The following is a 22888-nucleotide window of genomic DNA, read 5'->3' on the forward strand; positions in this document are numbered from 1 at the left end:
GGGCAAGGGATGGTGCGTGAGCGGGGAGCAAGGAGGAGACCACATCGCAAGGACGGGAAGACACAAGCGATCGCGATCACACGCGGGAATGGGGAAGAAGAGGGAAGCGTGGGTTTTACACGGGGCTCCCTGCATTTGTTCATTTGTTTGTTTTTTTTCTTTCATCTGCATTAGGGCTTGAACTCAGGGTCTCGCTTGCTTCGTTGGTTTTGGCCAAAGCTGTCACTCTACCACCTAAGCCATAGACTTCTGGCTTTTTATTACGTAGTGGGAGCTAAGAGTCTCGTGGATTTGCCTGCCTGGGCTGGCTTTGAACCGTGATCCTCAGATCTCAACCTCCCAAGTAGCTAGGATGACAGCGCTCAGCGCTCAGCTCACCTTGGGGTTTGAAGTCATTCTTCATCACTGTACAACCGGAGAGCATGCTACCATTGGAGCCACCGCTGGCTGAACTTCCACAGCTTTCTTTTTGTGGTGGTTAATTAGAGTTAAGAGTCTCATAGACTTTCCTGGCCTGGCTGGCTTCGAACCTCAATCCTCAGGTTGGCAGATCCAAGCTAAGCAAGTAGGCAGGATACGTAGGGAAGGAGACAGGTTAAAGTATATTATTCTTAACAAATATATAAAGGGCTGGACTAGAAGTTAAAACTATAAACTAAAAAAAAGAGGCAAGACAAAAATCAACCCCCTCCCCCAATAAAAACACTAGAAAAAAAGAGGTAGGAATATGGCTCAGTGGTCGGGCGCTTGCCTAGCATGCATGAAGCCCTGGGTTCGATTCCTCAGCACCACATGCACAGAAAAAGCCTGAAGTGGCGCTGCAGCTCAAGAGGTAGAGCGCTAGCCTTGAGTAAAAAGAAGCTCAGGGACAGTGCCCGGGCCCTGAGTTCGAGACTGAACAACAGCAACAGCAACAACAAAAAGTTCAGCTTCCTTCTGACCGTATCTCCTTTTAGATGCTAAATTACAAAGGATTGGGAGTGCTAAGGGGGTTTGTGTCAACTTGCCCACTTCTTTGAAATGGGGGGTGTGGTGGCTTAGAAGTCATTCAGAATGGGTAGAATCCAAAGATGAAGAGCTTACCAGCAGAAATGTAGCTCTAAGCGTCATCCCCCCGGGGGCCCCAAGTTTAGGGTAGGCCCAAACAAATCTCCCTATGTTCACTAGAAGTTGTGACCAGGTGTATTCCTTGAGCCCAGAAAGAAATCAAAGGCAGCAAGCGGGGATTCCCAGTCCCTCCCGCCATTTGGAGTCTTTAATTCCCACTTGCTTGAGCGGGGAGCAGGAAATAGAACTTTCTCCTTTTCCATTCACTCTCCACTTGAATCCTGTTAGGCTGAAATAAATGCTTGCTCAAAAGTATTAAGACTCTGCTGTTGATAAGGCACCATATGGAATAAATGCTTCTCAGGAATGGAACTCAAGGCTTTTTGTTTTTAGCCAGGGGCGGGGCTTGAACTCAGGGCCTCAGGCTTCGCTCAGGGTTGGCGCTCTACCGCTTGAGCCACAGGGCCACTTCCGGTGCCCGAGTGGTTCATTGGACCTAAGAGTGTCATGGATTTTTGCCCGCCCAGGCTGGCATGGAACCCATGATCCTCGGATCCCCGCTTCCTTGAGTAGCTAGGATGGTGTGCGTGGGCCACCGGCCACCCGGCTTCTCTTTTTCTCTCCTTTTTCCATTTCCCCCAAATTGCAAAGGTTATAAACCAGAATCACGTTAAGCGCACACCTGCCCAAGGCGGAGCTGGGGGAGAGGGGCGTGGCTTGGCCAGCGGTATTAAAATCCCCGCCCTCGAGCATGCCGGGAGTCGTAGTCAGGCTTCTCCTCCCCGCCGCTCCCCGGAGCATGCCGGGAGTCGTAGTCGGCATCTAAACGGCAGCCTTGGGCCCGCCCCCCCCCGGCCCCGCCCACGCCCGCTCCCACGTGGGCGTCCGATGGGCGTTGTAGGTCTGCGTGCCGCGCGCGGGGCCGCTGGGAGTTGTAGTCCGCTCGTTGCCAGCCGAGTGTGCGCGTCATGGCGGTCGACGCGGGGCTCGCGCCCTCTTCCGCTCGGCTTCAGAAAGTTTCGGTTCGTCCGGGCGGGGGGCCCACGGCCGCGTAAGTGTCGCGGACGAGCCGCAGGGACGTCGTCGTCGGTGTGCCAGCGGTGGCTGTTGGTGTGGGGGGGTGGTGCGGGGGAGGCCCGCTCGGGGGTTCCTCAGCGAACCCCGAGAGGGAAACAGGCAACAGTTTGCCCACCTGTTGCGCCGCCCGGCCCGCCCGGCCCCGCGGCCCCGCGCCCCGCGGCCCCGGGCATCCCAGCCGCCCGCTGGAGAAGCCGCCCTCGGGGGTGGGTTAGGAAAAGCTCCTCGGCAGGCCGGGCCGGGGAGGGGGACGCCGGGAGCACAGGCCTCCGGGACCCGGGGGGCCGTGGGGGGCCGTGGGGGGCCGGGCCCGGGCCGTGAGCCTGGCTGAGCCCAGACGGCTGAGTTCCAGGGAGAAGGGGTGGGGGGGGGGGCTTAGCTAAGCCCAGACAGTTTCTCTAGTTTGACAGTTCAGTTTGGGGGGGGGGGGCGGGGAGTCTAGCTGGGCCCAGACAGTTTAGTTTGGGGGAGTCTAGCTGGGCCCAGACAGGTTGATTTGAGGGGGGGCGGGTGGCAAGTTTAACTGGGCCTAGACAGTTTAGTTTCTCTAGTTGGGGGGCGGGGGGCGGGCTTAACTGTGTCCAGACGGTTTGGGGGGAGGGGGGAGGGTCAGTTGGGCCCAGACAAGTTTAATTTTGGGGGGGGGGGGGCGAGCTTAACTGGGCCCAGATGATTCAGTGTGGGGGGACTTAGTTGGGCCCAGACAGCTTAGTTTGGGGGGGGGTGAGTATCTGGGCCCAGACAGCTCCCACCGTCCAAAAAAGCTTCACTTTGGAGGTACTGGGGGGGGGGGGGAGGGAGTGCTGACCCCGTGTTCACGTCACTGCCCAGGTGCAGGTCTTCTGAGAACTGCCTTAGGTGTTTCCAGAAAGCACCTGTTGGACAGTTTGGGTGAAAAGCGTTTTCTGGTGTGTTGGGTCTTGGTTAGGGGGGCAGTGCTGTTGGAATCGAGGTTTAAGCGCAAGTGTGGCTGGGAATGAGGCAAGAGAATTTTTTTTTTTAACTTAGGCTCCTGTGATTGACAGTGTCCTTTATACACATGGCTCCCTTGTTGTGTCTATAAGGTGATACATTGTACTGTTTTACCATTCTCTTGATCCCCATTGCTTGTCTCTATCCTGGGCGTGGGGAAGCACTTGTTAGCCAGGCACAGGTGACTCATGCTTGTAATCCTAGCTACTGGGGAGGCTCAGCGCTGAGGACCAGGGTTCAAAGCCAACCCAGAGAAGGAAAGGCCAATTAACCACAGAAAAGCCGGAAGGGGAACCGTGGCTTAAAGGGTATAGCAAATAGCCTCAAGCAAAGAAGCTCAGGGGCAGTACCCAAGTCCTGATTCAAGACCTAGGACTGGCACCAAAGGAAAAAAAAAGCACTTGTGGAGACTTGTGGTGGCTTCCTGCATTGGCCACATTTTTTTTCTGTTCCCCTGCTTTTCTTACCACCACAAAGGCTTTCTAGGAGGAGAGGATCAGGGTTTAATCTGCTGCTGTGGGCCTTGTAGTTTCCTGCTGCCAGCTTAATGCCCCAGCCATCTGCTGGCTTTTTGGTGCTTAATTGGAGATAAGACTCAAGGACTTCTCCTGCCCAGGCTGGCTTCAGACTGTGACCCTCAGAGGTCTCAGCCTCCTGAATAGCTAGGATTCCAGGCATGAGCCACCAGCACCCAGATGAAACCTTTTTTTTTCTTTTGTCCATCCGGGGACTGGGGACTCAGGGCCTGAGCACTGTCCCTGGCTTCTTTTAGCTCAAGGCTAGCACTCCCCCACTTGAGCCACAGCTTTTTCTGTTTATATGGTGCTGAGGAATCGAACCTGGGCTTCATGCATGCTAGGCAAGCCCTCTACCACTAGGCCACATTCCCAGCCCCTCTGCTTCTTTTATTAGAAGGACCTGAAAAGACTGTAGGAAATAAGGTTTATTTACTTAGGTTAAATGTTTTCATCATTGGGTAGCACTTCTGGTGTTTTTTTTAAAATTACTCTCAATTGTTTATTAAGAACATAGGTAAAACATAGAATTGTATAGTGACCATCCATATACTTTTTTTTTTCTTCCTCAATTCTGGAGTTTGAACTCAGGACCTGCTTGCTAGGCTGGTACCCTACCACTTGAACCATGTCTCCAGCCCTATTTTTTGCTACTTTCTTTTTTCTTTTTGCCAGTCCTGGGGCTTGAACTCAGGGCCTGGGCACTGTCCCTGAGCCTCTCTGTGCTCAAGGCTAGCTTGACCACTAAGCCACATTCCCAGCTCCTTGGAAACTTTTCTTGATCTTGAACTGCAATCTTTCTTACTCCGAGCTTGAATAGCTTAAGGTTGTAGGTGTGAGCCACAGGTGCCCAATTCCGCTCTTAATATCTTACAGATACTCATTTTTTGCATTTGCTTTAGAAATTGGTAATGATCTCGGGCAGGGGTCCTGTAGCTGTTTCCGTCCTCTCGGGGCTGGGTTTGGGGGAGACCACCAGGAGTCTAGGTTTTTTTTACCCTGGCTGGCCCTCAGATGTTTGCGATGCACTGAGAAGAGCCACCTGGAATGAAATCAAAGCAGCAGGGAGCTTTGACCAGAGTTAGTCATTGATGTGGGCTACCACATCCATAACACAGTAGGGGACTCAAGAAGTGACAGCTCCCCAGTCCTGGCTTCTCCTTTCCCAAAGCCATCTATCTGGCTGATGGGTAGGTAACCAAAGACTAGACTTTGGTAAGTCAAGATCAAAGCATCTTGCAACAGGAGGCAAGGAAGCATGTTGTATGGCTGTGGTCTCGGTGGAAATCACTGGTAGAACTGAGTGAGGAACCAAGCACCTCAAAACAGCTCTAAACAACTGGTTGAATCATTTAGGTAAGTTTATAATCTCAGATTGTGTTCATGCTGACCTCTGCTCTCAGCTGCTTGTCTCTCTCAGAATGGCATTTGAGCCTCAGTTTGAACAATGAATATAGTGGGAATTAAAATGTTGTAAACAATGTCTGTTTTGTTGCTACATTAAAAAAAATTGGTGGGGGGCTGGGGATATGGCCTAGTGGCAAGAGTGCCTGCCTCATATACATGAGGCCCTGGGTTCGATTCCCCAGCACCACATATACAGAAAATGGCCAGAAGTGGTGCTGTGGCTCAAGTGGCAGAGCGCTAGCCTTGAGCAAAAAGAAGCCAGGGACAGTGCTCAGGCCCTGAGTCCAAGGCCCAGGACTGGCAAAAAAAAAAAAAAAAATGGTGGTACAGAGTCTTTGTATTTTGCAGTACTAGCATTTGAACTCATGGCCTTGTGCTAGCTAGACGCATTCTACCACTTAAGTTATGCTTCCAGCCTTTTTTTTTTGGCCAGTCCTGGGCCTTGGACTCAGGGCCTGAGCACTGTCCCTGGCTTCTTCCCGGTCAAGGCTAGCACTCTGCCACTTGAGCCACAGCGCCCCTTCTGGCCGCTTTCTGTATATGTGGTGCTGGGGAATCGAACCCAGGGCCTCATGTATATGAGGCAGGCACTCTTGCCACTAGGCCATATCCCCAGCCCCATGAGGAAAGACTTTTGAAAGAGATTCCCTGGGGTGGTGACAGCAGCACGGCCTCGTGGCTGGTTCCAGGGCTCAGGGGCTGTCTGGATACTTGCACCTTTTGATTTGGGGCAGGAAATTGAATTAAGGCTTCCCCCCCCCCCCCCTTAGCATCCAGAAGAAAGTCTTGGACTGATAAAGCATTCTAAGCAAACCCTCAGCATGCCTGGGGGTGGGGCTCGGGAGACAACCCTGGCAGAGGTTTAGCAAGGGGCTGGAGGCTAAGCCCCAGGTGAGAGGCTCAAATAGCACTGGAAGGCGTTTCCCTGAAGCTAAACCTGGCCTTCCAGGTACTTTCTTCCAGATAACCCAGGATTTAGTCTGGAGCAGGTGGGGCACACTCTAAAGCTTTAAACAAAGTTAGCCGTTGAGAATGACTATTTTTCCTCTTTCCCACTTCCTCTAAAGGACCATTCTAATTCCATCATACTTAGGAAGGTCAAGAGTTACCACCTTACCTTGCTCCTGCAAAAACAAACACCCACAAGGAAGTCACACCTCTTAACTCAGGTCTGTAGTCCTAACTACTCTCGAGGCTGAGATCTGAGGATCACAATTTAAGGGGCAGGTAAAGCCTTGAGACTCTTATCTGCAATGAAGCCTCAGAAGTAGAGCTGTGGTTCAAGTGGTAGCATGCAAGCCTTGAGGGGGAAAAAATCTAATGGATCATGCCCGGACCTTGAGTTCAAGCCCCCGAACCAGCAGAAAATCAAAACAAAAAACAAGGTAGAAAGAGGTCAGGCAACTACTTCAGGACAGAGTGCCTGAAATAGGTGAGCTAAATATACACAGTCACCCAGCTATGCTATGATCTTTATCATGTGATTTGTTCCATAAAACAGTAGAGTCAGGCTCTCCAGTTAATCAGCAAGAAGCAAGCGTGGAGCTGTGTGGCTCAAGTAGTAGAGATACAGCCTTGAGCAAAAATCAAAAAGCTCAGGGAAAGTGCCCTGGCCCTGAGTTCAAGCCCTAGCACAGACATTCATAGAAACAAAACAAGCAGATAGCGCTCGGTGCTGGGGGCTGACGCCTGTCATCCTAGCTACTCAGGAAGCTGCGACCTGAGGATCTAGTTCAACGTCAGCCCAGCCAGGAAAGTCTGTGAGACTCTTACCTCCAATGAACCACCAGAAAATGAAGTGGCACTATAGCTCAAGTGGTAGAGCACTAGCCTTGAGCTGAGGAGCTCAGGGACAGCCCCCCAGGCCCTGAGTTCAAGACCAACCAAAAAACAAAAACACTTTAGTCTGAGTCCAAAAGTCTGAAGAGGGTCCAAATCAACCAACTTCAGTCATCCCCTAAATAAAGAAAAGACATTTTGTCTATTGCCACAACTGGGTCCTTCAAGCCACCCGAGCTTTGCTCTTGCCCCTTCCTCCTCCTTGCCTCTCTGTGCCTGGGGACTCTCTGCTCTGACTCCCCAACTCCTCCTCACCCAAGTTTGCCTACTAGACAGTGCCAGATTCACACACCAGAAAAGGGCCTAGGGGAAGTACGTTATCCTGCTAGGCTTCATCACAAAATCAGAGACGAGGCTAGCTGAAGCACCAAATTCATTTTCTTGATCAAGGCACTGACAGGCAGGTTGGGCTCCTCTGGAGGCCTTTCATTGGCTTGCAGGTGGCCGCCCTCAGGCTTGACCTCACCTGGACTTTCTTCCCTGCCCCTGATGTTTTTTGCATCCCAAATCCCTCTTCTTGGGAAGGCAGTGCTCTTGGAGTAGGGCCCACCCTCATGGCCTCATTCAATCCCAGATGCCCCTGAAGGCTCTGTTTTCAAATACTGCCACATTGTGCTAGGGCTAGGAAGCCAGGCTGGTAGAAATATGTCTTACCTGCTGCCGGGGCTGCCTGCAGTGAGCTTGGTTGCAGACTCTGAGTTCTACCAGTGGTTTCCACCATGAGACCACAGCCAGACAGCACGCTTCCTCTGCCTCATATTGAAAGGTGCTTTGATCTTGATTTGCCAAAGTTTTGTCTTTGAATCTTCAGAAAATATCCATTATCCCCAAACCAAACCTCTTCTTTTTATTTTTTATTTTTCCTGGGGCCTGAACTCAGGGCCTGGGCACTGTCGCTGAGCTGCTTTTGCTCAAGGCTAGCCCTTTACCACTTGAGCCAAAGCACCACTTCTGGTAGTGTGGCCCAAGTAGTAAGAGTATACACACACACACACACACACACAATAAATAAATAAATAAATAAAACCAGCCTCTGAGTCAGGGCCTGGACCACTACAGGGTAGTTGAGGTCAGACACGGCTAGGAGAAAGAAGGAAGGGGGCAGGTGGACAGTCATCTCACGTGTAGGATAAAGGGCTTCAGGTTAAGAGGTGGTGCTGAGGAATCGAACCCAGGGCTTTGTGTATATGAGACAAGGACTCTACCACTAGGCCATATTCCCAGCCCCTACCCTCAAATCTTGTTCCTCCTATTTTGATGCCTCCTGTGTAGCTCAAATTACAGGTGTGTATCACATACACACTCCTCCCAAAATAAAAAGTTGTTCTTTTAAGTTAATTGATCTAGTCTTGTACCACTGCAAAGATGCTGACACTAACGGTGATGGTGATTTACACTTTGGGCATATTTCTCTGCCTCGAGGTTTAGGTTTGTCTGTGGGGTGAGAGTGGCTGTATTATCTCACTCTAGTAGCTCACTGAGGTCTCTCCCAGTGCCAGAGCAATCCCCCATGGCTGGGGAGATAAATGGACGGCAGTGTCAGCGACAGACAAGAGTGAGAACAGATTAAAGGATTACCGGGTTATTGTTGGTGGCAAAGGGGCCTGAAGGCCCTAGGATGAGAATGGGGCCCCGGCAGGGCCTTCAGCTCCTGATGTGGGTGGCTGGTTTTCATCACGGCCTTCTGAGGCGTCCAAGGATCTTTGGAGTCTGTAACGCTGTGGGAGCTGATGTGCATCTCTCCCCCACAGTGGGATTGTTTAAAGGTCCGCCCTTGTTCACAGTCCAGGCCTGGCTGCTATCAGCCATTCATCGTGGTGCCTAGCTGCCAGTTGGCAGTTGGCTCACAAGGTCACAGGATACCTCCTCAAGGTCACAAGTAGTAACCAGGTCACAGTGTACTAGAGATTCTGTTCTTTTGGTTGTGTGTGTACGTGTGTGTGTGTGCTAGTACTGGGGCTTGAACTCAGGGCCTGGATGGCTGGTCCTCTACCACGTTGAGCCACAGCGCCACTTCCAGTTTTCTAGTAGTTAACCGGAGATGAGAGTCTCAGAGGCTTTCCTACGTGGGCTGGCTTTCAACCACAATCCTCAGATCCCAGCTTCCTGAATAGCTAGAATTACAGGCATGAGCTACTGGTACCTGACTACTTCTGGCTTTTTGATGGTTATTTGGAGATAAGAGTCTCACAGACTTTTCTGCCCTGGCTGGGTTCAAACCTCAGTCCTCAGGTGTCAGCTTCCTGAGTAGCTAGGATGGCAGGTGTGAGCCACCAGTGCCTGGGTGCCCTCATTCCTGTTAAAAGAGAAAAGACTGCAAATGTACAGAGTGTCTGGGAAGGATGAGCCACTCAAGCTGGTAAACACTGCAATTACAGCCCTACGGGGTTGGGTCACCTAATGGCTTTGGCTCAGGAGGGTTGAAGGGAGTGAGCCTACCTCTGAGCTGGCCTCCGGGAAACTCCTAAACAGCCTTCCTGATGCCTACCAACAGTTGCCACACAGGAGCTAGCCTGGCAGGGGCTGCCAGGCCTTCAGAGCCCCAGGTGCTAGGCAGGTATACTTCCTTTCTGTAGATGATGACTTCATGGCTACTGGTGGGTGTGCTGAACCAGGCCCAGGTGACAAACGCTTGTGCAAAGGGGCTCCCTGCTTTCTGAACTGCCTTTGGTCATTTTTTTTTAATTAATTTATTTTTTTATTAATTGAACATACTTTTTTTTACAAGGTGTTGTGCAAAGAGGGTGCAGTTACATAGTAGGGCAGTGTGTACATTTCTTTTCTTTCTTTTTTTTTTTTTTTTTGCCAGTCCTGGGCCTTGGACTCAGGGCCTGAGCACTGTCCCTGGCTTCTTCCCGCTCAAGGCTAGCACTCTGCCACTTGAGCCACAGCACCGCTTCTGGCCGTTTTCTGTATATGTGGTGCTGGGGAATCGAACCTAGGGCCTCGTGTATCCGAGGCAGGCACTCTTGCCACTAGGCTATATCCCCAGCCCCAAAGTGTGTACATTTCTTGTGATATCTTACGACCTGTTTTTCCATCCCTTGTCTAGGTCAGGTAGACACATAAGCAATATACAATGTATCAAGCACATATACAGTGTTGACAGACTTGGTCTCTACTGTCTCTCCGTCTCCCTTTGTTAACAGTCATATATCAGGGAGATCATGCCCCTTTGTTTTCTGTGTTCTAGGCTTGTCTCACTCAACATTATTTGTTCGAGTTCTGACCATTTCCCTGTGAATAACGATATTTCACCATTCCTAATCGCTATGTAGTATTCCATTGTGTATAAGCCATTGGTCATTCTTATTTGGTCACAGTGGCGTCTTTCTCCTTGGGAGCAGGGAGGACACCAAATGCATGGTACCTTCCTGGGGTCCAGTTCTTAGCTGTGGTGGTGGGAAAAGTGTTCTGAAGGCATGGCATGGCTGACCCCCACCCTGCAGGCTCCTCCTCCTCTTGTGGTTCTTCTTTCCTAGTGTGCCTGCTCAGCCATTGTGTTCCTGCCCAAGCTGCATGGTAAGCTTTAGCCAATTGCACCATAGTTGAAATTAGTTCACATGAGTCAGTGTGTTTGTACCTCAGTTTGGCTTTAATTGGCGGTCTCTGTTTAAGGCATGTAGAGTATTTCTGCAGGCAAGCCACAAATTACTTTACCTCTAAAGTCACTCCTACATCATGACCAGAAGCCAGGTAATAAGTTTAAGACCACAATTAAGTCAGATGCCAGTGGCTCACACAGTGTAGCTACTTGGAAGGCTAAGAACATGGGGAGTTTGAGGGCAGCCCAGGCAGGAGAGTCTTGAGAGACTGGGTCTCCATGCAAGGGAAGCTACACGGGGTAGGGCCCGCCTGTGATCTCAGCCTCCAGTGGGTGATTTCTGACTCAGGAAACTCCACTCTGAGCCAGTGAGACAACAGGGCTGGTGCCCGAGGTTCAAAGCTCAAACCCCAGCACCCCTCCCCCGAACCCAAATAACCCTGCACTTAATTCCCTTTCCTCTCTGTCGGGAAATTGGTTGTTTTCAGGCAAGACTTACATGTTAAGTTTGACTGGTTGTCAAACCTAAAGTGGCCCAAGATTTTTTTTTTTTTTTTTTTTTTGCCAGTCCTGGGGTTTGAACTCAGGGCCTGAGCTTCTTTTGCTCAAGGCTAGCACTCTGCCCCTTGAGCCACAGCGCCCCTTCCCCCTCCCGGTTTTCTGGTGGTTAGCTTGAGCCAAGAGTCTCACGGACTTCCTGCCCAGGCTGGTTTTGAACCCCGATCCTCAGCTCTCAGCCTCCTGAGTGGCAAGGATGACAGGTGCGAGCCACCGGCGCCGGGCCAGGACGTGCCCAGGTGCTGTTCTGGTTTGCAGTCGTGGTTTACTCCAGGCCAGCCTTGCGATGATGGGCTGGCTTCTAGGGGAGGCCTAGAAGCCTGTCAGGATTTGTGACTGCTGTCGCCGTCCTCCCGTGGGCATCTCAGCCAGTGTGTGCTCACGGGCCAGTCATGGGCCCCGCGCACCGGCGCCTTTCTCCATGATTCCTCCCAGAAATTACACAGCCCCGAGTCCACAGCAGATGGAGGGGGAGGGGGAGAGAGAAAGGGTCTTCACCTTTGCCTGCCCCCTCTCCTCCCTGGGTCTTTTCGGTGGCTTCCTGTCCAGTTGCAGATCTGGTTCCCTTCGTGGAATTAAATTGTCCCCTTAGTCAGATCCTAGCACATGTTCTAAAAAGTCATCCTAGTTGGGTGCTGGTAGCTCACCCTTACAATCCTAGCTACTCTGGAAGCTGAGATCTGAGGATGTGGTTCAAAGCCAGCCCAATGAACCACCAGAAAAGCCAGAAGTGGAGCTGTGGCTCAAGTAGTAGAGCACCAGCCTTCAAGGAAAAAGCTAAGGGATGGCGCACAAGGCTTGAATTTAAGTCCCAGTACTGGCGCGCGTGCATGCACACACACGCGCGTGCACACACACACACAACCAGAAACAAAAAACAAATCCCTCACATGCTCCATTCACTTCATTAATTCACTCATTCATTTATTGATTCTCTTATTTGGTCCTGGGGCTCTGGGTCATGGATGGCTAGGACTGGCCCACAGGTGTGTTCAGCTCTCCCCTTCCTTCCTCCTGGGCCACAGAAGCCCGCTCTGGGTGATCCTCACTGAGTCACAGCTATACTGGCCTGTGAGTTTAAGACAGGCACAGACCTTTGGTCTTGTGACAGGCCCTCTCATGCTGATGCCAGAGTGCGCATGTAAATATTTGGAGCTGCTTGTGGCTGCCACCTTTGCCCTTCCAGGACCTCACTGCCCAGACTCCTGGAGCCCTGGGGGAGACGGCAGTGGGAGGGTGGTGATAAATAGACCATGGAGGCCAAGGTGGTTCCTAAGACCTAGTAGGCGCACCTAGTCCCTTGCCGGAGGGCTGATGGCACAGCCTTAAAGGGTTCCAGGGGCATTCTGGGAACACTGGCGGCTTTGAAATCACACTGAGTGGAGTTTCACCAGCTCCTGGCCTTAGGGAGTTGCGTGAGTCCCTCCCCTAAGCTTTGGCTTTCCCAAGGTGAGTAGGGAAGAGATTGTCGACCAGGGTGGCTGAGAAGTAAACGTGGTCATGTGCAAAAGGGAGCAGGGCCCGTCTGTGCGCAGCAGGCCCTCACAGCGGTGGCTGTTAATGTTGCTGGTACTGGGGCTTCAACTCAGGCCTCGTACTCTTGCTCAGTGTTTTCACTCAAGGCTGACGCTCTGCCACTTGAGCCACAGTTCCACTTCAGTTTTCTTTTGCTGGTTAGTCAGCAATAAAGGTCTCTTGCAGGGGCTGGGAAGGTGGCTTAGTGGTCGAGTGCTGGCCTAGCACGCATGAAGCCCTGGGTTCCATTCCTCAGGACCACATACACAGAAAAAGCCAGAAGTGGCGCTGTGGCTCAAATGGGAGAGCGCTAGCCTTGAGCAAAAGAAGCTCAGCGCCCAGGCCCTGAGTTCAAGCCCTAGGACTGGCAAAAAAAGATAAAGGAAAAAAGAAAACGTCTCTTGCATTTTTCTGTTGGGGCTGGCTTTGAACCTTGATCTTCCGATCTCAGCCTCCTGAGTGAGGATGACAGGTCTCCGATCTCAGCCTCCTGAGTGAGGAGGATGACAGGTGTGAGCCACTGTCACCCGCTGACCTCTCCACAGCAACCGTGGTGGCTTGGCAGTGGACACCTCAGGGCGGACTCAGATGTTCCCCCGGCACTCAGGTGTGCACGCATACGTGGCCGGGCTTGCTTCCCCTGAGCCGCTGTGTCCCCCTCGCCATTGAGCTTCAGCCACTGACGTGTCCTCAAATCACATGAACAGCTGCCTGCCCACATGGGGCTGCTAACTCGGGACTCACCAGCTGCAGAGGACTGTAATGGAGCTTAAAATAGAGGCCTGTCCCTTGCTGGGTGGGACAGCCACACAGTCTCCTGGATGCCAGGCTAGGTGCGTCAGCACCGTCCAGCTGACCCCCACACGCTGGCCAGTGGAGGCCATAAACCCCAAAGACCAGGGAGCCATTTATCTGCCAGGCAAGCCAGGCTCTGCCCTCCCCATGGGTGCCCTGAGGGGGCGTGTCCTCCTGTGCCCTCGTCTCCCCTGGGGGCTGGGCGGCTCTGCCCAGAGCTGGTTCCCAGGCTTAGGGGGAGTCATTCCCATCGAAGGCTGTCCAGGACCTTGGTGTGTACCCCAGGCGAGGAGGGAGTCCACGGGCCGCTTTTCCAAGGACACAGAAAGAACATCCCATGCTCTTCAGTTGATCTTGTTTCTCCCGAAGTTCCAAACCAGGTCATAGAGTCTGAGTGTTAAGTGTGTCAGAAGCAGACCCATTGAGACAGGGCCAAGCCGTCCTATCTGGTGACCTTGTGACAAGAGCAGTGCCCTCTGGTCCTCTGCACCGGTGTCTGACCGCCTCCCTGTGGCCTCTCTCCTTCCCCGTGCAGGTCCACCATGGAGCCTGACCGCCGCTGACGGACAGCCTCTTTCCAGACCCACACGGCCAGGAAGGGTGGCCTCACCATGGCTTCTTCCAGCGCGGAGAGCCAGTTGCAGAGGATCATCCGCGATCTACAAGGTTCCTAGCTTGTTGAGTGTTCTGGGTTAGGTTGGGAGCGATCTGGGGCTGCGTTCATTCTGCTGCCAGTTGAAAAATCTCTCTTGCAAGTCTTGGCTTGCACAACTTGCAACTTGTAATCAGAGCCCTGAGAACATACCCTATAGAAATATTTGGGTGTCAGATATCCAGCCTGAGTAAAACTGGGGAGCTTGTCTGGTTGCTCTGTGCAGCTAGTGTTTAAACGGAATCCAATTCCATTCCCGATCTGGGTCTGGTCTCGGTTTGCATGTGTTTATTCCAAGCTTCCTGGTAGCCTTTGATCAAATCTCCAAGCTCTGGGCAGTTGGCTTCTTGTGGGAGGACTACCCTCCATCTGAGCAGGAAGGTCAGATACCTGTCTGTCCTGTTTCGCTGTCCCTCATGGTTCCGGCTGGCAGAGGGCCTGTTGCTTCTGCCCTACTCCAGCTCTGGGCCCGCTGTCTCCCAGCTTGCTGAGGGACAGACATTGGGACTTAACAACCCTCGTCTTTTCTTTTATGATGTGTGGTATGTGTGCTAGTACTGGGGCTTGCACTCAAGTCGCGATCCTCAGACCTTAGCCCTCTGAGTCACTAGGTGTGAGCACGGATGCCCTGCTCAAGGGGCTCTTTTAGGAATGGTCCAGCATGGCCCAATAACGCATGCCCCACACAGCATCTAGTAGCCCTCCCTGTGCCACAGCAGAGGTCCAGGGAAGTCCGCTACCTCACAGGCAAGAGGGGGCGCTGGAGTCCAAGCCCACCTGACGTGGCAGTGTTACACGATGGGCCCTTGGAGACAAGTGGCCACCACCCCGGGAAGGGATTCATGCTTGCCTCACGAGTGGATCAGAAGGCCACCAGGGGCCAAACCAGATGCAGCTGTCCACTCTTGGACCCTCAGTCTAAAACCCAGGCCAGGCGTCTACCTGCATTTAGTACAGCACTGGCAAGGCAAGGATTGTCTCCCTTCAGGAAATCCAAGATGCATCCCAGTCTCAGGGCTGTGACAGAAACAAACCTCTTTCTAAAGCGAATACCCAGCCTGCCGCATTTTGTTATCACAACACAAAGCAGACTGAGCCAATGCAGAACTTGAAATAAGGCCAGAATAAAGAATCAAGCGTTCTGAAAGTCAGTATCAGAAGGCTGAACAGTGGACAGATCCACATTTATCCACTATGGACTGTATGCAAATTACTAACTGTGGACGGTAGCTGTACGGGGATGGAAAAGGAAGATGTTCCGTCAGCAAACTGTTATAAAGTACCCGTGGGCTCTGAGAACTTGAGGCTTGAACTGAGCCTGGGTGCTGTCCCTGAGGTTTTGTTGTTGTTGTTGTTCAGGGCTAGCACTCTATCACTCGAGCCACAGCTCCACTTCCAGGTTTTTAGGTAGTTAATCAGAAATAAGAGTCATGGAGTTTCCTGCCTTGGCTGGCTTTGAACTGTGTTCCTCAGGTCTCTGCCTTCTGAGTAGCTAGGATGACAGGCGTGAGCCACGGACACTCAGCACTGAGAACATCTTAGCACTCTTCCCTGAGGTTATACTGCCTGGATGGCAATGGATGGGCCCGGATGCATGCGAGGCTCCTGAGCATTGCTGACCTCTCCCTCCTCGTGCTTCTGCCATCTTCCTGCCACTTTCTTTCTCTGACTTCTGCACCTACAGTGACGCATTCCCGTCTACCTGTCTGTCTGTCTTAAAGATGCGGTGACAGAACTAAGCAACGAATTCAAGGAGGTGGGAGAACCCATCACCGACGACAGCACCAGCTTGCACAAGTTTTCTTACAAGCTTGAGTATCTCCTGCAAGTAAGCGTCGCCTGGTGTGTGGAGGTTTGGAGGGACACCACGGCATCCAGGATACGATTCAGAGGGCTCAGGAGAGCCGCTGCGTCCTCACGAGTAGAGGCACAGCTGGAAACCTCTGGGAAGTCGGGATGTAGCCCTTAGGATGGTTTGGGGGATTGAAAACACTTTTTGGAGATTTAGATCATTCATTTGATTGTTGGTTGGTGGTTGTGCGAGACCTGGGGCTTGAACTCAGGGCCTGGATACTGTCCCTTAGCTGGTTTCCCCAAAGCTGGCACTCTACCATTTGAGCCACAACCTTCACTTCTGGCTCCTGGCTGTTTCGTTGAAAATAAGAGTCTCGCAGACTTTCCTGCCTGGGCTGGCTTTGAACCTCAATCCTCAGATCCCAGCCTCCTGAACAGCTAGATTTACAGGCGTGAGCCACCAGCGCCTGACTGCCTCAGGTCCTCTTCAGGCAAGTCACAAAGCCACTGTTTTCAGTAAGGATCTTAGCTTCGGGGTATTTACCCCTTTGGAAATGTAGTGAAAGGTCTGGAATCACAGTTTTACACAGTCATGGAGGCGAGGCGCACCTAAGTCACAAAGGTGATTTCAGGGCTGTGTGGGGCTTCTGAAGATTACCCATAGGCCTCTGCTCTTGAGCCTTGCTATTCAAGGTGTGGTACAAGAGCGGCGAAGCCAGTCACTGGGCATTGGGTCTTTATCCCCACCCTGCCCTGGGTTCAGCCGAGCAAGCTTTCCTGAAATACCTCATGTCGTCAACTCCTATGCCAGCCTAACGCGAGACGCACTGCTGGAGAAAACCCCCAGCAAAGCACACAGGACACAAGGACGCTGTGGCTTTCAGGTTTCTTGTGCCTTGTTGTTCTTGGTTTAGAGTTGGAAAATGTTTATGGATTTGGATTTTTTCTGTTGTTGTTGTCCTTGTTTCTAATGAAGCCCATTTTGGTTTGGATTAGAAATGACTCAGAGCTGACATTTGTTTGTGGTTTTGAATGTGTTTATTAAGATCGTATCTATCGCTGGTTGAGAGTTGAGTAAACTGGCGGAAGATTTACCCAAGCTGAGCGTGGTTAGCACTTTGAGTGCTTGGCTTGAATTCCTTTATCACGCATTCACAGCAGTGTCAGTGCTTTTCCACGCACTGTCTGCAAGTCCCTTCAAAGACTGATGTTGTGGGGGCAGCTGTTATTCCCAAATGTCACAGCCATACACCCCTGAGCTAGCCTCTCGTAAAAAATTGGAAATGAGGGCTGGGGATATGGCCTAGTGGCAAGAGTGCCTGCCTCATATACATGAGGCCCTGGGTTCGATTCCCCAGCACCACATATACAGAAAATGGCCAGAGGGGGCGCTGTGGCTCAAGTGGCAGAGTGCTAGCCTTAAGCAAAATAAGAAGCCAGGGACAGTGCTCAGGCCCTGAGTCCAAGCCCCAGGACTGGCCAAAAAAACAAAACAAAACAAAAATTGGAAATGAAAGCATGTTCATGTTGTGATAACCTACCAGTTTGTGCAAGGTGCTGGAAGCACACAATCTGTAGTCCTAGGTTCTCAGGATGCTGAGGTCTGAGGGCCGTGGTTCAAAGCCAGTCCGAGAGAGAAAGCCCATGAGACTTTTAACTCCAATTAGCCAGCTAAGAGCTGGAAGCGGCGCTGTGGTTTAAACGGTAGAGTGCCAGCCTTGAGTGGACAAGCCAAGGAGGGGTGTGAGGCCCTGGGTTCAAGCCCAAGCACCAGCACCAAAGTCAAACGAACCAAATGTTAACAAAAAACAACACCAACTTGCCAATACATACAATTAACAGTCATGAATGGCTCTCCAGTGCTAATACCTGAGAAGAAACGATGGTTGTTTGCCATGTACTGGTGGTTGAAGAGTGGCTTAAACTTCTCTCTGTGCTGTTGCCTCCCAGTTTGATCAGAAGGAGAAGGCCAGCCTCCTAGGTCACAAGAAGGACTATTGGGACTACTTCTGTGCCTGCCTGGCCAAGGTCAAAGGAGCCAATGATGGGATCCGCTTCGTCAAGTCCATCTCGGAGGTAAGCCCGGAGTGGAAGGACGGCCATGAAGGAGTCAGCTGGGGCCTGGGCCGGAGCCTCCTGCCTTTCCCTGGCCTTCCTCTGGACTCCTCTTGAGTCCACTACTGTCACAGCCACGAGCTTCCACCCCAGAGTGAGAAGATGAGGCCGGGCACTGGTGGCTCCCGCCTGTCATCCTAGCTACTCGGGAGGCTGAGCTCTGAGGGTCGCGTCCAAATCCGGCCCAGGCAGGAAAGTCTGAGTCTTTCTCTCCAATGAACCACCAAGAAAGGTGGAACTAGAGGTGTGGCTCAAATGGTAGAGTGTCAGCCTCGAGTGAAAAAGCTAAGGGGCAGGGCTGAGAATATGGCTTAGTGGTAGAGTGCTTGCCCAGCATGCACGAAGCCCTGGGTTCGATTCTTCTACCACATACACAGAAAAAACCAGAAGTGGTGCTGTGGCTCAAGTGGTAGAGCGCTCGGCTTAAGCAAAAAAGAGGCTTGGGGCAGAGCCCAGGCCCTGAGTTCAAGCCTCAGGACTGGCACCCCCCACACCCTAGTCTCAGAGTTTGCTGGGCTACTTGCCCTGGAGTTTGGTCAGGTGTCTTGGATTTGGAATGGAGCATGATGTAGGGTCTCAGGGCTATCTGTCAACATGCTGGCGGGCCCCGCACTCCGCTCAGCCCCTCCAGGGCAGAATGCCACGTCCCAGAGCTCTTCCTCTGTCATCTGCTTCCCCAGCTCCGGACGTCTCTGGGGAGAGGACGGGCCTTTATCCGCTACTCACTGGTGCACCAGAGGCTGGCGGACACCTTACAGCAGTGCTTCATGAACACTAGAGTGACCAGGTAAGGACCGCCGGGGCCCGCCCACTCCCTGTGAAGCCATGGCAGTGACACGTGCACCAGCCGTGGCCCCTCGTGCCACACGGTGGCAGGCACCTGGGGAGGCCTTTCCCCACCATCCGTGGTCCTTGAACGCGTGAGGAAAGGTGTGGAGTGGCAGAATGCTTTTCTCCAAGCCTCTTCGTGTGAAGCTGTGACTCTTGGTGCTCAGGGCCAGATCCCTCAACTCCCGATGCGGGGTCGTCGCCCCGAGCGAGGCCGCCAGGGAGCCAGTGCTCCTGGCTCGGCCCTCACCTGCCACACAGCCGGGGCGGGCACTGCTGCCGCGTTGGGCAGGGGAAGGAGCGGAGAGAAGCGAGGCAGCCTGCCGGGAAGGGAAGCCGGGTATTGGATCAGGAGCTGCGGATGTGGGACCCACCCATGGGACTGCTTTTTTTCCCTGCACCCCTTTCGCAGCTCTGTCTGCCTCTCCCTGCGAGTGTTCTACTTCATCTGAAGAAACCAGTCTTGAATTCAAAAGAAAGAAGATAGGGCTGGGGAGATGGCCTAGTGGCAAAGAGTGCTTGTCTCCTATACATGAGGCCCTGGGTTCAATTCCCCAGCACCACATATACAGAAAAAGGCCAGAAGTGGCGCTGTGGCTCAAGTAGCAGAGTGCTAGCCTTGAGCAAAAAGAAGCCAGGGACAGTGCTCAGGCCCTGAGTTCAAGGCCCAGGACTGGCCAAAAAAAAAAAAAAAAGAAGAAGAAGATAGAGTGGGGCATTGGTCTGTCTCATTTTCAGTGGATTTTTTCAGTGGATTTGCATAAGGAAATAGTTCCTGTGTGGGCCCCGAGCTGCCGGCAGATCTGTCGGGGAAGGGAGTTTGTTCTGCAGCGTGGCTGCACCACCCACAAAGTCAGCCAAGTGGTTCTTAAAGTCCACCAGTGCTATCTTTTTAAGTGTGTGTGGGAGTGTGTGAGTGTGTGAGGAAGGGGTGGTATTGGGGCTTGAAGTCAGGGCCTGGGCCCTTAGCTTTTCACTCAAGGCTGGCCGGCCTTGAGCCACAGCTCCACTTCCAGCTTTCTGTTGGCTAATTTTTTTTTTTTTTTGGCCAGTCCTGGGCCTTGAACTCAGGGCCTGAGCACTGTCCCTGGCTTCTTTTTGCTCAAGGCTAGCACTCTGCCACTTGAGCCACAGCGCCACTTCTGGCCGTTTTCCATATATGTAGTACTGGGGAATTGAACCCAAGGCTTCATGTATGGGAGGCAAACACTCTTGCCACTAGGCCATATCCCCAGCCCTGTTCTTTAGCTTTTTTTTTTTTTTTGGCCAGTCCTGGGCCTTGGACTCAGGGCCTGAGCACTGTCCCTGGCTTCTTCCCGCTCAAGGCTGGCACTCTGCCACTTGAGCCACAGCGCCGCTTCTGGCCGTTTTCTGTATATGTGGTGCTGGGGAATCGAACCTAGGGCCTCGTGTATCCGAGGCAGGCACTCTTGCCACTAGACTATATCCCCAGTCCTGTTCTTTAGCTTTTAAACGGATGTCTGAACAGAAATTAGTAGGGAGCTCTGTCTCCTGATGAATTCTGGAAACAGAATAGAAGATGAGTTTGTCTTTAAAAGACCATGTGTCCTGTTCCTTTTCTTGGTAACCCCTGGAGGTTGAAGGTTCCTCACATCCTTTTTGGGAAGGAGATTTAATAGAAATAATAAATGAGCAAGCATGCAGTCATTTTCAAAGATGAGCAAGCCGACTTTTTTTTTTTTTTGCAAACCAACTTTTGAGAGTCCTATATTTCTGCAGCAAAAATGGTTTGTCTTTTGTTAATTTAGTGTTATGGGTTAACTCCTTTCTTTATTCCTTTTACTAAAACCCTTGTTATTCAGGCCTTTTCTGTTTCTCCACAGCGACTGGTACTATGCACGAAGCCCTTTTCTGAAGCCCAAGCTGAGCTCAGACATCGTGGGCCAACTCTATGAGCTGACCGAGGTTCAGTTTGACCTGGCCTCCAGGGGCTACGACTTAGATGCTGCCTGGCCAACGTTCGCCAGGTACTCACCAGAGAAAGACAGCTGGGCCCCGTGGTTCACACCTGTAGTCTCAGCTTCCTGGGAATCGCGGCTCGGCAGCGTCTAGCCTGGGCAGAGAGTTAGCAAGACCCCTTTCTCAACAAAGCAAGGCGGGCATGGGGGTCTACATCTGTCCTTGCTGTGCAGGAGGACTCTCTCTGAGGCAGGCCCCCGCCTCCCCACCTCCCCTAAGAAACACAGTCAAGGAGAGAGACCTTTGACTTTTTGAAGATTGCCCCGGGTGCCCCGGGAATTCTGCTTACTCAGCACATGGCATGCCAATGGTACAGATTTTGCTCAGGTTTAAGATAAGAGAGCATCTGAAGGCTCCAGCCTTAAGCCAAATGGGCCAGGCGGTGCGCGTCAGTGGAGAGGCCTGCGTAAGGCCACACTTTGCATTTTCTAAGGAACTTTGAGGTAGGAGTCACAGGAAGAATGTGGGCCGGCGCCCATTTGTGTCTGTGATGGGGGGATGGGGGGTTGCTTCATCCAGCTGTTGCTCTCACGCTCCAGTCTAAGCACGTAGTGAAGGACTCACCCCCGTCCACACAGCTGGCCAGGCCGCAGAGCCCAAGCTCTGGACTCGTCTCTTTTTGTTGTTGTTACCTGTTGCTCTCTGTTAAGGGTTTTTCTTGCGTGTTTTGTTTTGTGGGGTCAGTCATGGGGCTTGAACTTGGGGCCTGGGTGCTATCCCTGAGCTGCTGTCTTTCGAGTCTTTGAGCCACAGCACCACTTCCAGTTTTGTGGTGGTTAAATGGAGATGAGAGTCTCACGGCTTTTCCTGCCCAGGCTGGCTTTGAACCACAGTCCTCAGATCCCAGCGTCCTATGTAGCTAGAAATACAGGTGTGAACCACCAGCACCCAGCTAATAAGGACATTTTAATTTCAGTATTCACACTTAGGAAATCTTTTCTGTATAAGTCTTGATATATTTAAAGTATATTATGGGCTGGAAATGTGATCTAGCGGTAGAGTACTTGCCTAGTACGCACACATGAAGCCCTGGATTCAATTCTTCAGGACCACCCAAACAGAAAAAGCCAGAAGTGGCGCTGTGTTTCAAGTGGTAGAGTGCTAGCCTTGAGCAAAAGAAGCTCCGGGACAGTGCTCAGGCCCTGGGTTCAAGCCCCAGGACTGGTGAAACAAATAAGATAAATTATCATAGCCCATAGTAAACCACCAAGATTTAATAACTAACAGTTTTCCTTATACAAATGTGCTTTTTTTTTTAACCTTTGCTAATTTTGAATCACTTCAGAATTACGGGAAGGTAGTAAAAGTAGTACTACGTATTCACCTGTGTTTTTTGTTGTTGTTGTTGATTGTGGGGCTTGAGCTCAGGGCCCGGATGCTGTCGCTGGTGCTCACTACTTGGAGTTATAGCTTCGGCTTTCTGGTGGTTCATTGGAGAGAAGTCTCATGGACTTTCCTGCCTGGACTGGTTTTGGACCATGGTCCTCAGATCTCAGCCTCCCTGAGTAGCTCGGATGACAGGTCTGAGCCACCAGCGCCCAGCCTCATCTGTCAAATACTACATACAGTTTTATCTTGTGTGTGTGTTTGTGTATACACATATGTACGTATATATGTCAGCATGTGTATTGTCACCCTACAGGAGGACGCTGGCCACTGGCTCTTCTGCTTATATGTGGAAACCCCCCAGCCGAAGCTCCAGCATGAACAGTTTGGTGAACAACTACTTGCAGGTAATGGCAGGAATGCTTTTGTGACAGCCTAGGTATGACCTTGTCCCTAGCGAGGCAGGGGTGTCGATCGCAAATACCCAATGCTCACATAAGAGCCCCGGCCCCCTCTAGTGTATCCACTACTTTCTGGAATCTAGATTTTTTTTTCAGCCAAATAGAATTCAGCAAGTCTCTTGTAAATCTGAATTGTTTTTGGAAGGTTTTTAAGTTATCTTAAAGTATCAGTTTATCACTGGAGTTAAGAATGACAGAGTCAGGGGCTGGGAAGGTGGCTCAGTGGTAGACCGCTTGCCTAGCATGCATGAAACACTGGTTCGATTCCTCAGCACCATATACATAGGAAAAGCTGGAGGTGGCGCCGTGGCTCAAGTGATAGAGTGCTAGCCTTCAGCAAAAGAAGCTCAGGGATGGTGCCCAGGTTTTGAGTTCAAGTCCCAGTACTGGCCAAAAAAAAAAAAGATAGTTAAGAATGTCAAATCCTGGGGCTGGGGATATGGCCTAGTGGCAAGAGTGCCTG

General features: G+C 51.8%; 1 protein-coding gene across 1 annotated transcript in view; it reads left to right on the top strand.

Moving 5' to 3' along the window:
• Positions 1-1966: 1966 nt before the first annotated feature.
• Positions 1967-22888, top strand: part of Fyco1 (FYVE and coiled-coil domain autophagy adaptor 1) — a 35883-nt gene continuing 14961 nt past the window's right edge. Inside the window, exons 1-7 of the mRNA XM_048334560.1 lie at positions 1967-2098; positions 13805-13935; positions 15643-15749; positions 17666-17791; positions 18511-18617; positions 20503-20646; positions 22281-22371. Coding sequence (XP_048190517.1) covers positions 13881-13935; positions 15643-15749; positions 17666-17791; positions 18511-18617; positions 20503-20646; positions 22281-22371 — 630 coding nt within the window. The 5' untranslated portion in view covers positions 1967-2098; positions 13805-13880. The remainder of the gene's footprint in view (positions 2099-13804; positions 13936-15642; positions 15750-17665; positions 17792-18510; positions 18618-20502; positions 20647-22280; positions 22372-22888) is intronic.

The sequence above is a fragment of the Perognathus longimembris genome, chromosome 26 (genome assembly GCF_023159225.1).
Source record: "Perognathus longimembris pacificus isolate PPM17 chromosome 26, ASM2315922v1, whole genome shotgun sequence".
NCBI classification, from domain to species: Eukaryota; Metazoa; Chordata; class Mammalia; order Rodentia; family Heteromyidae; genus Perognathus; species Perognathus longimembris.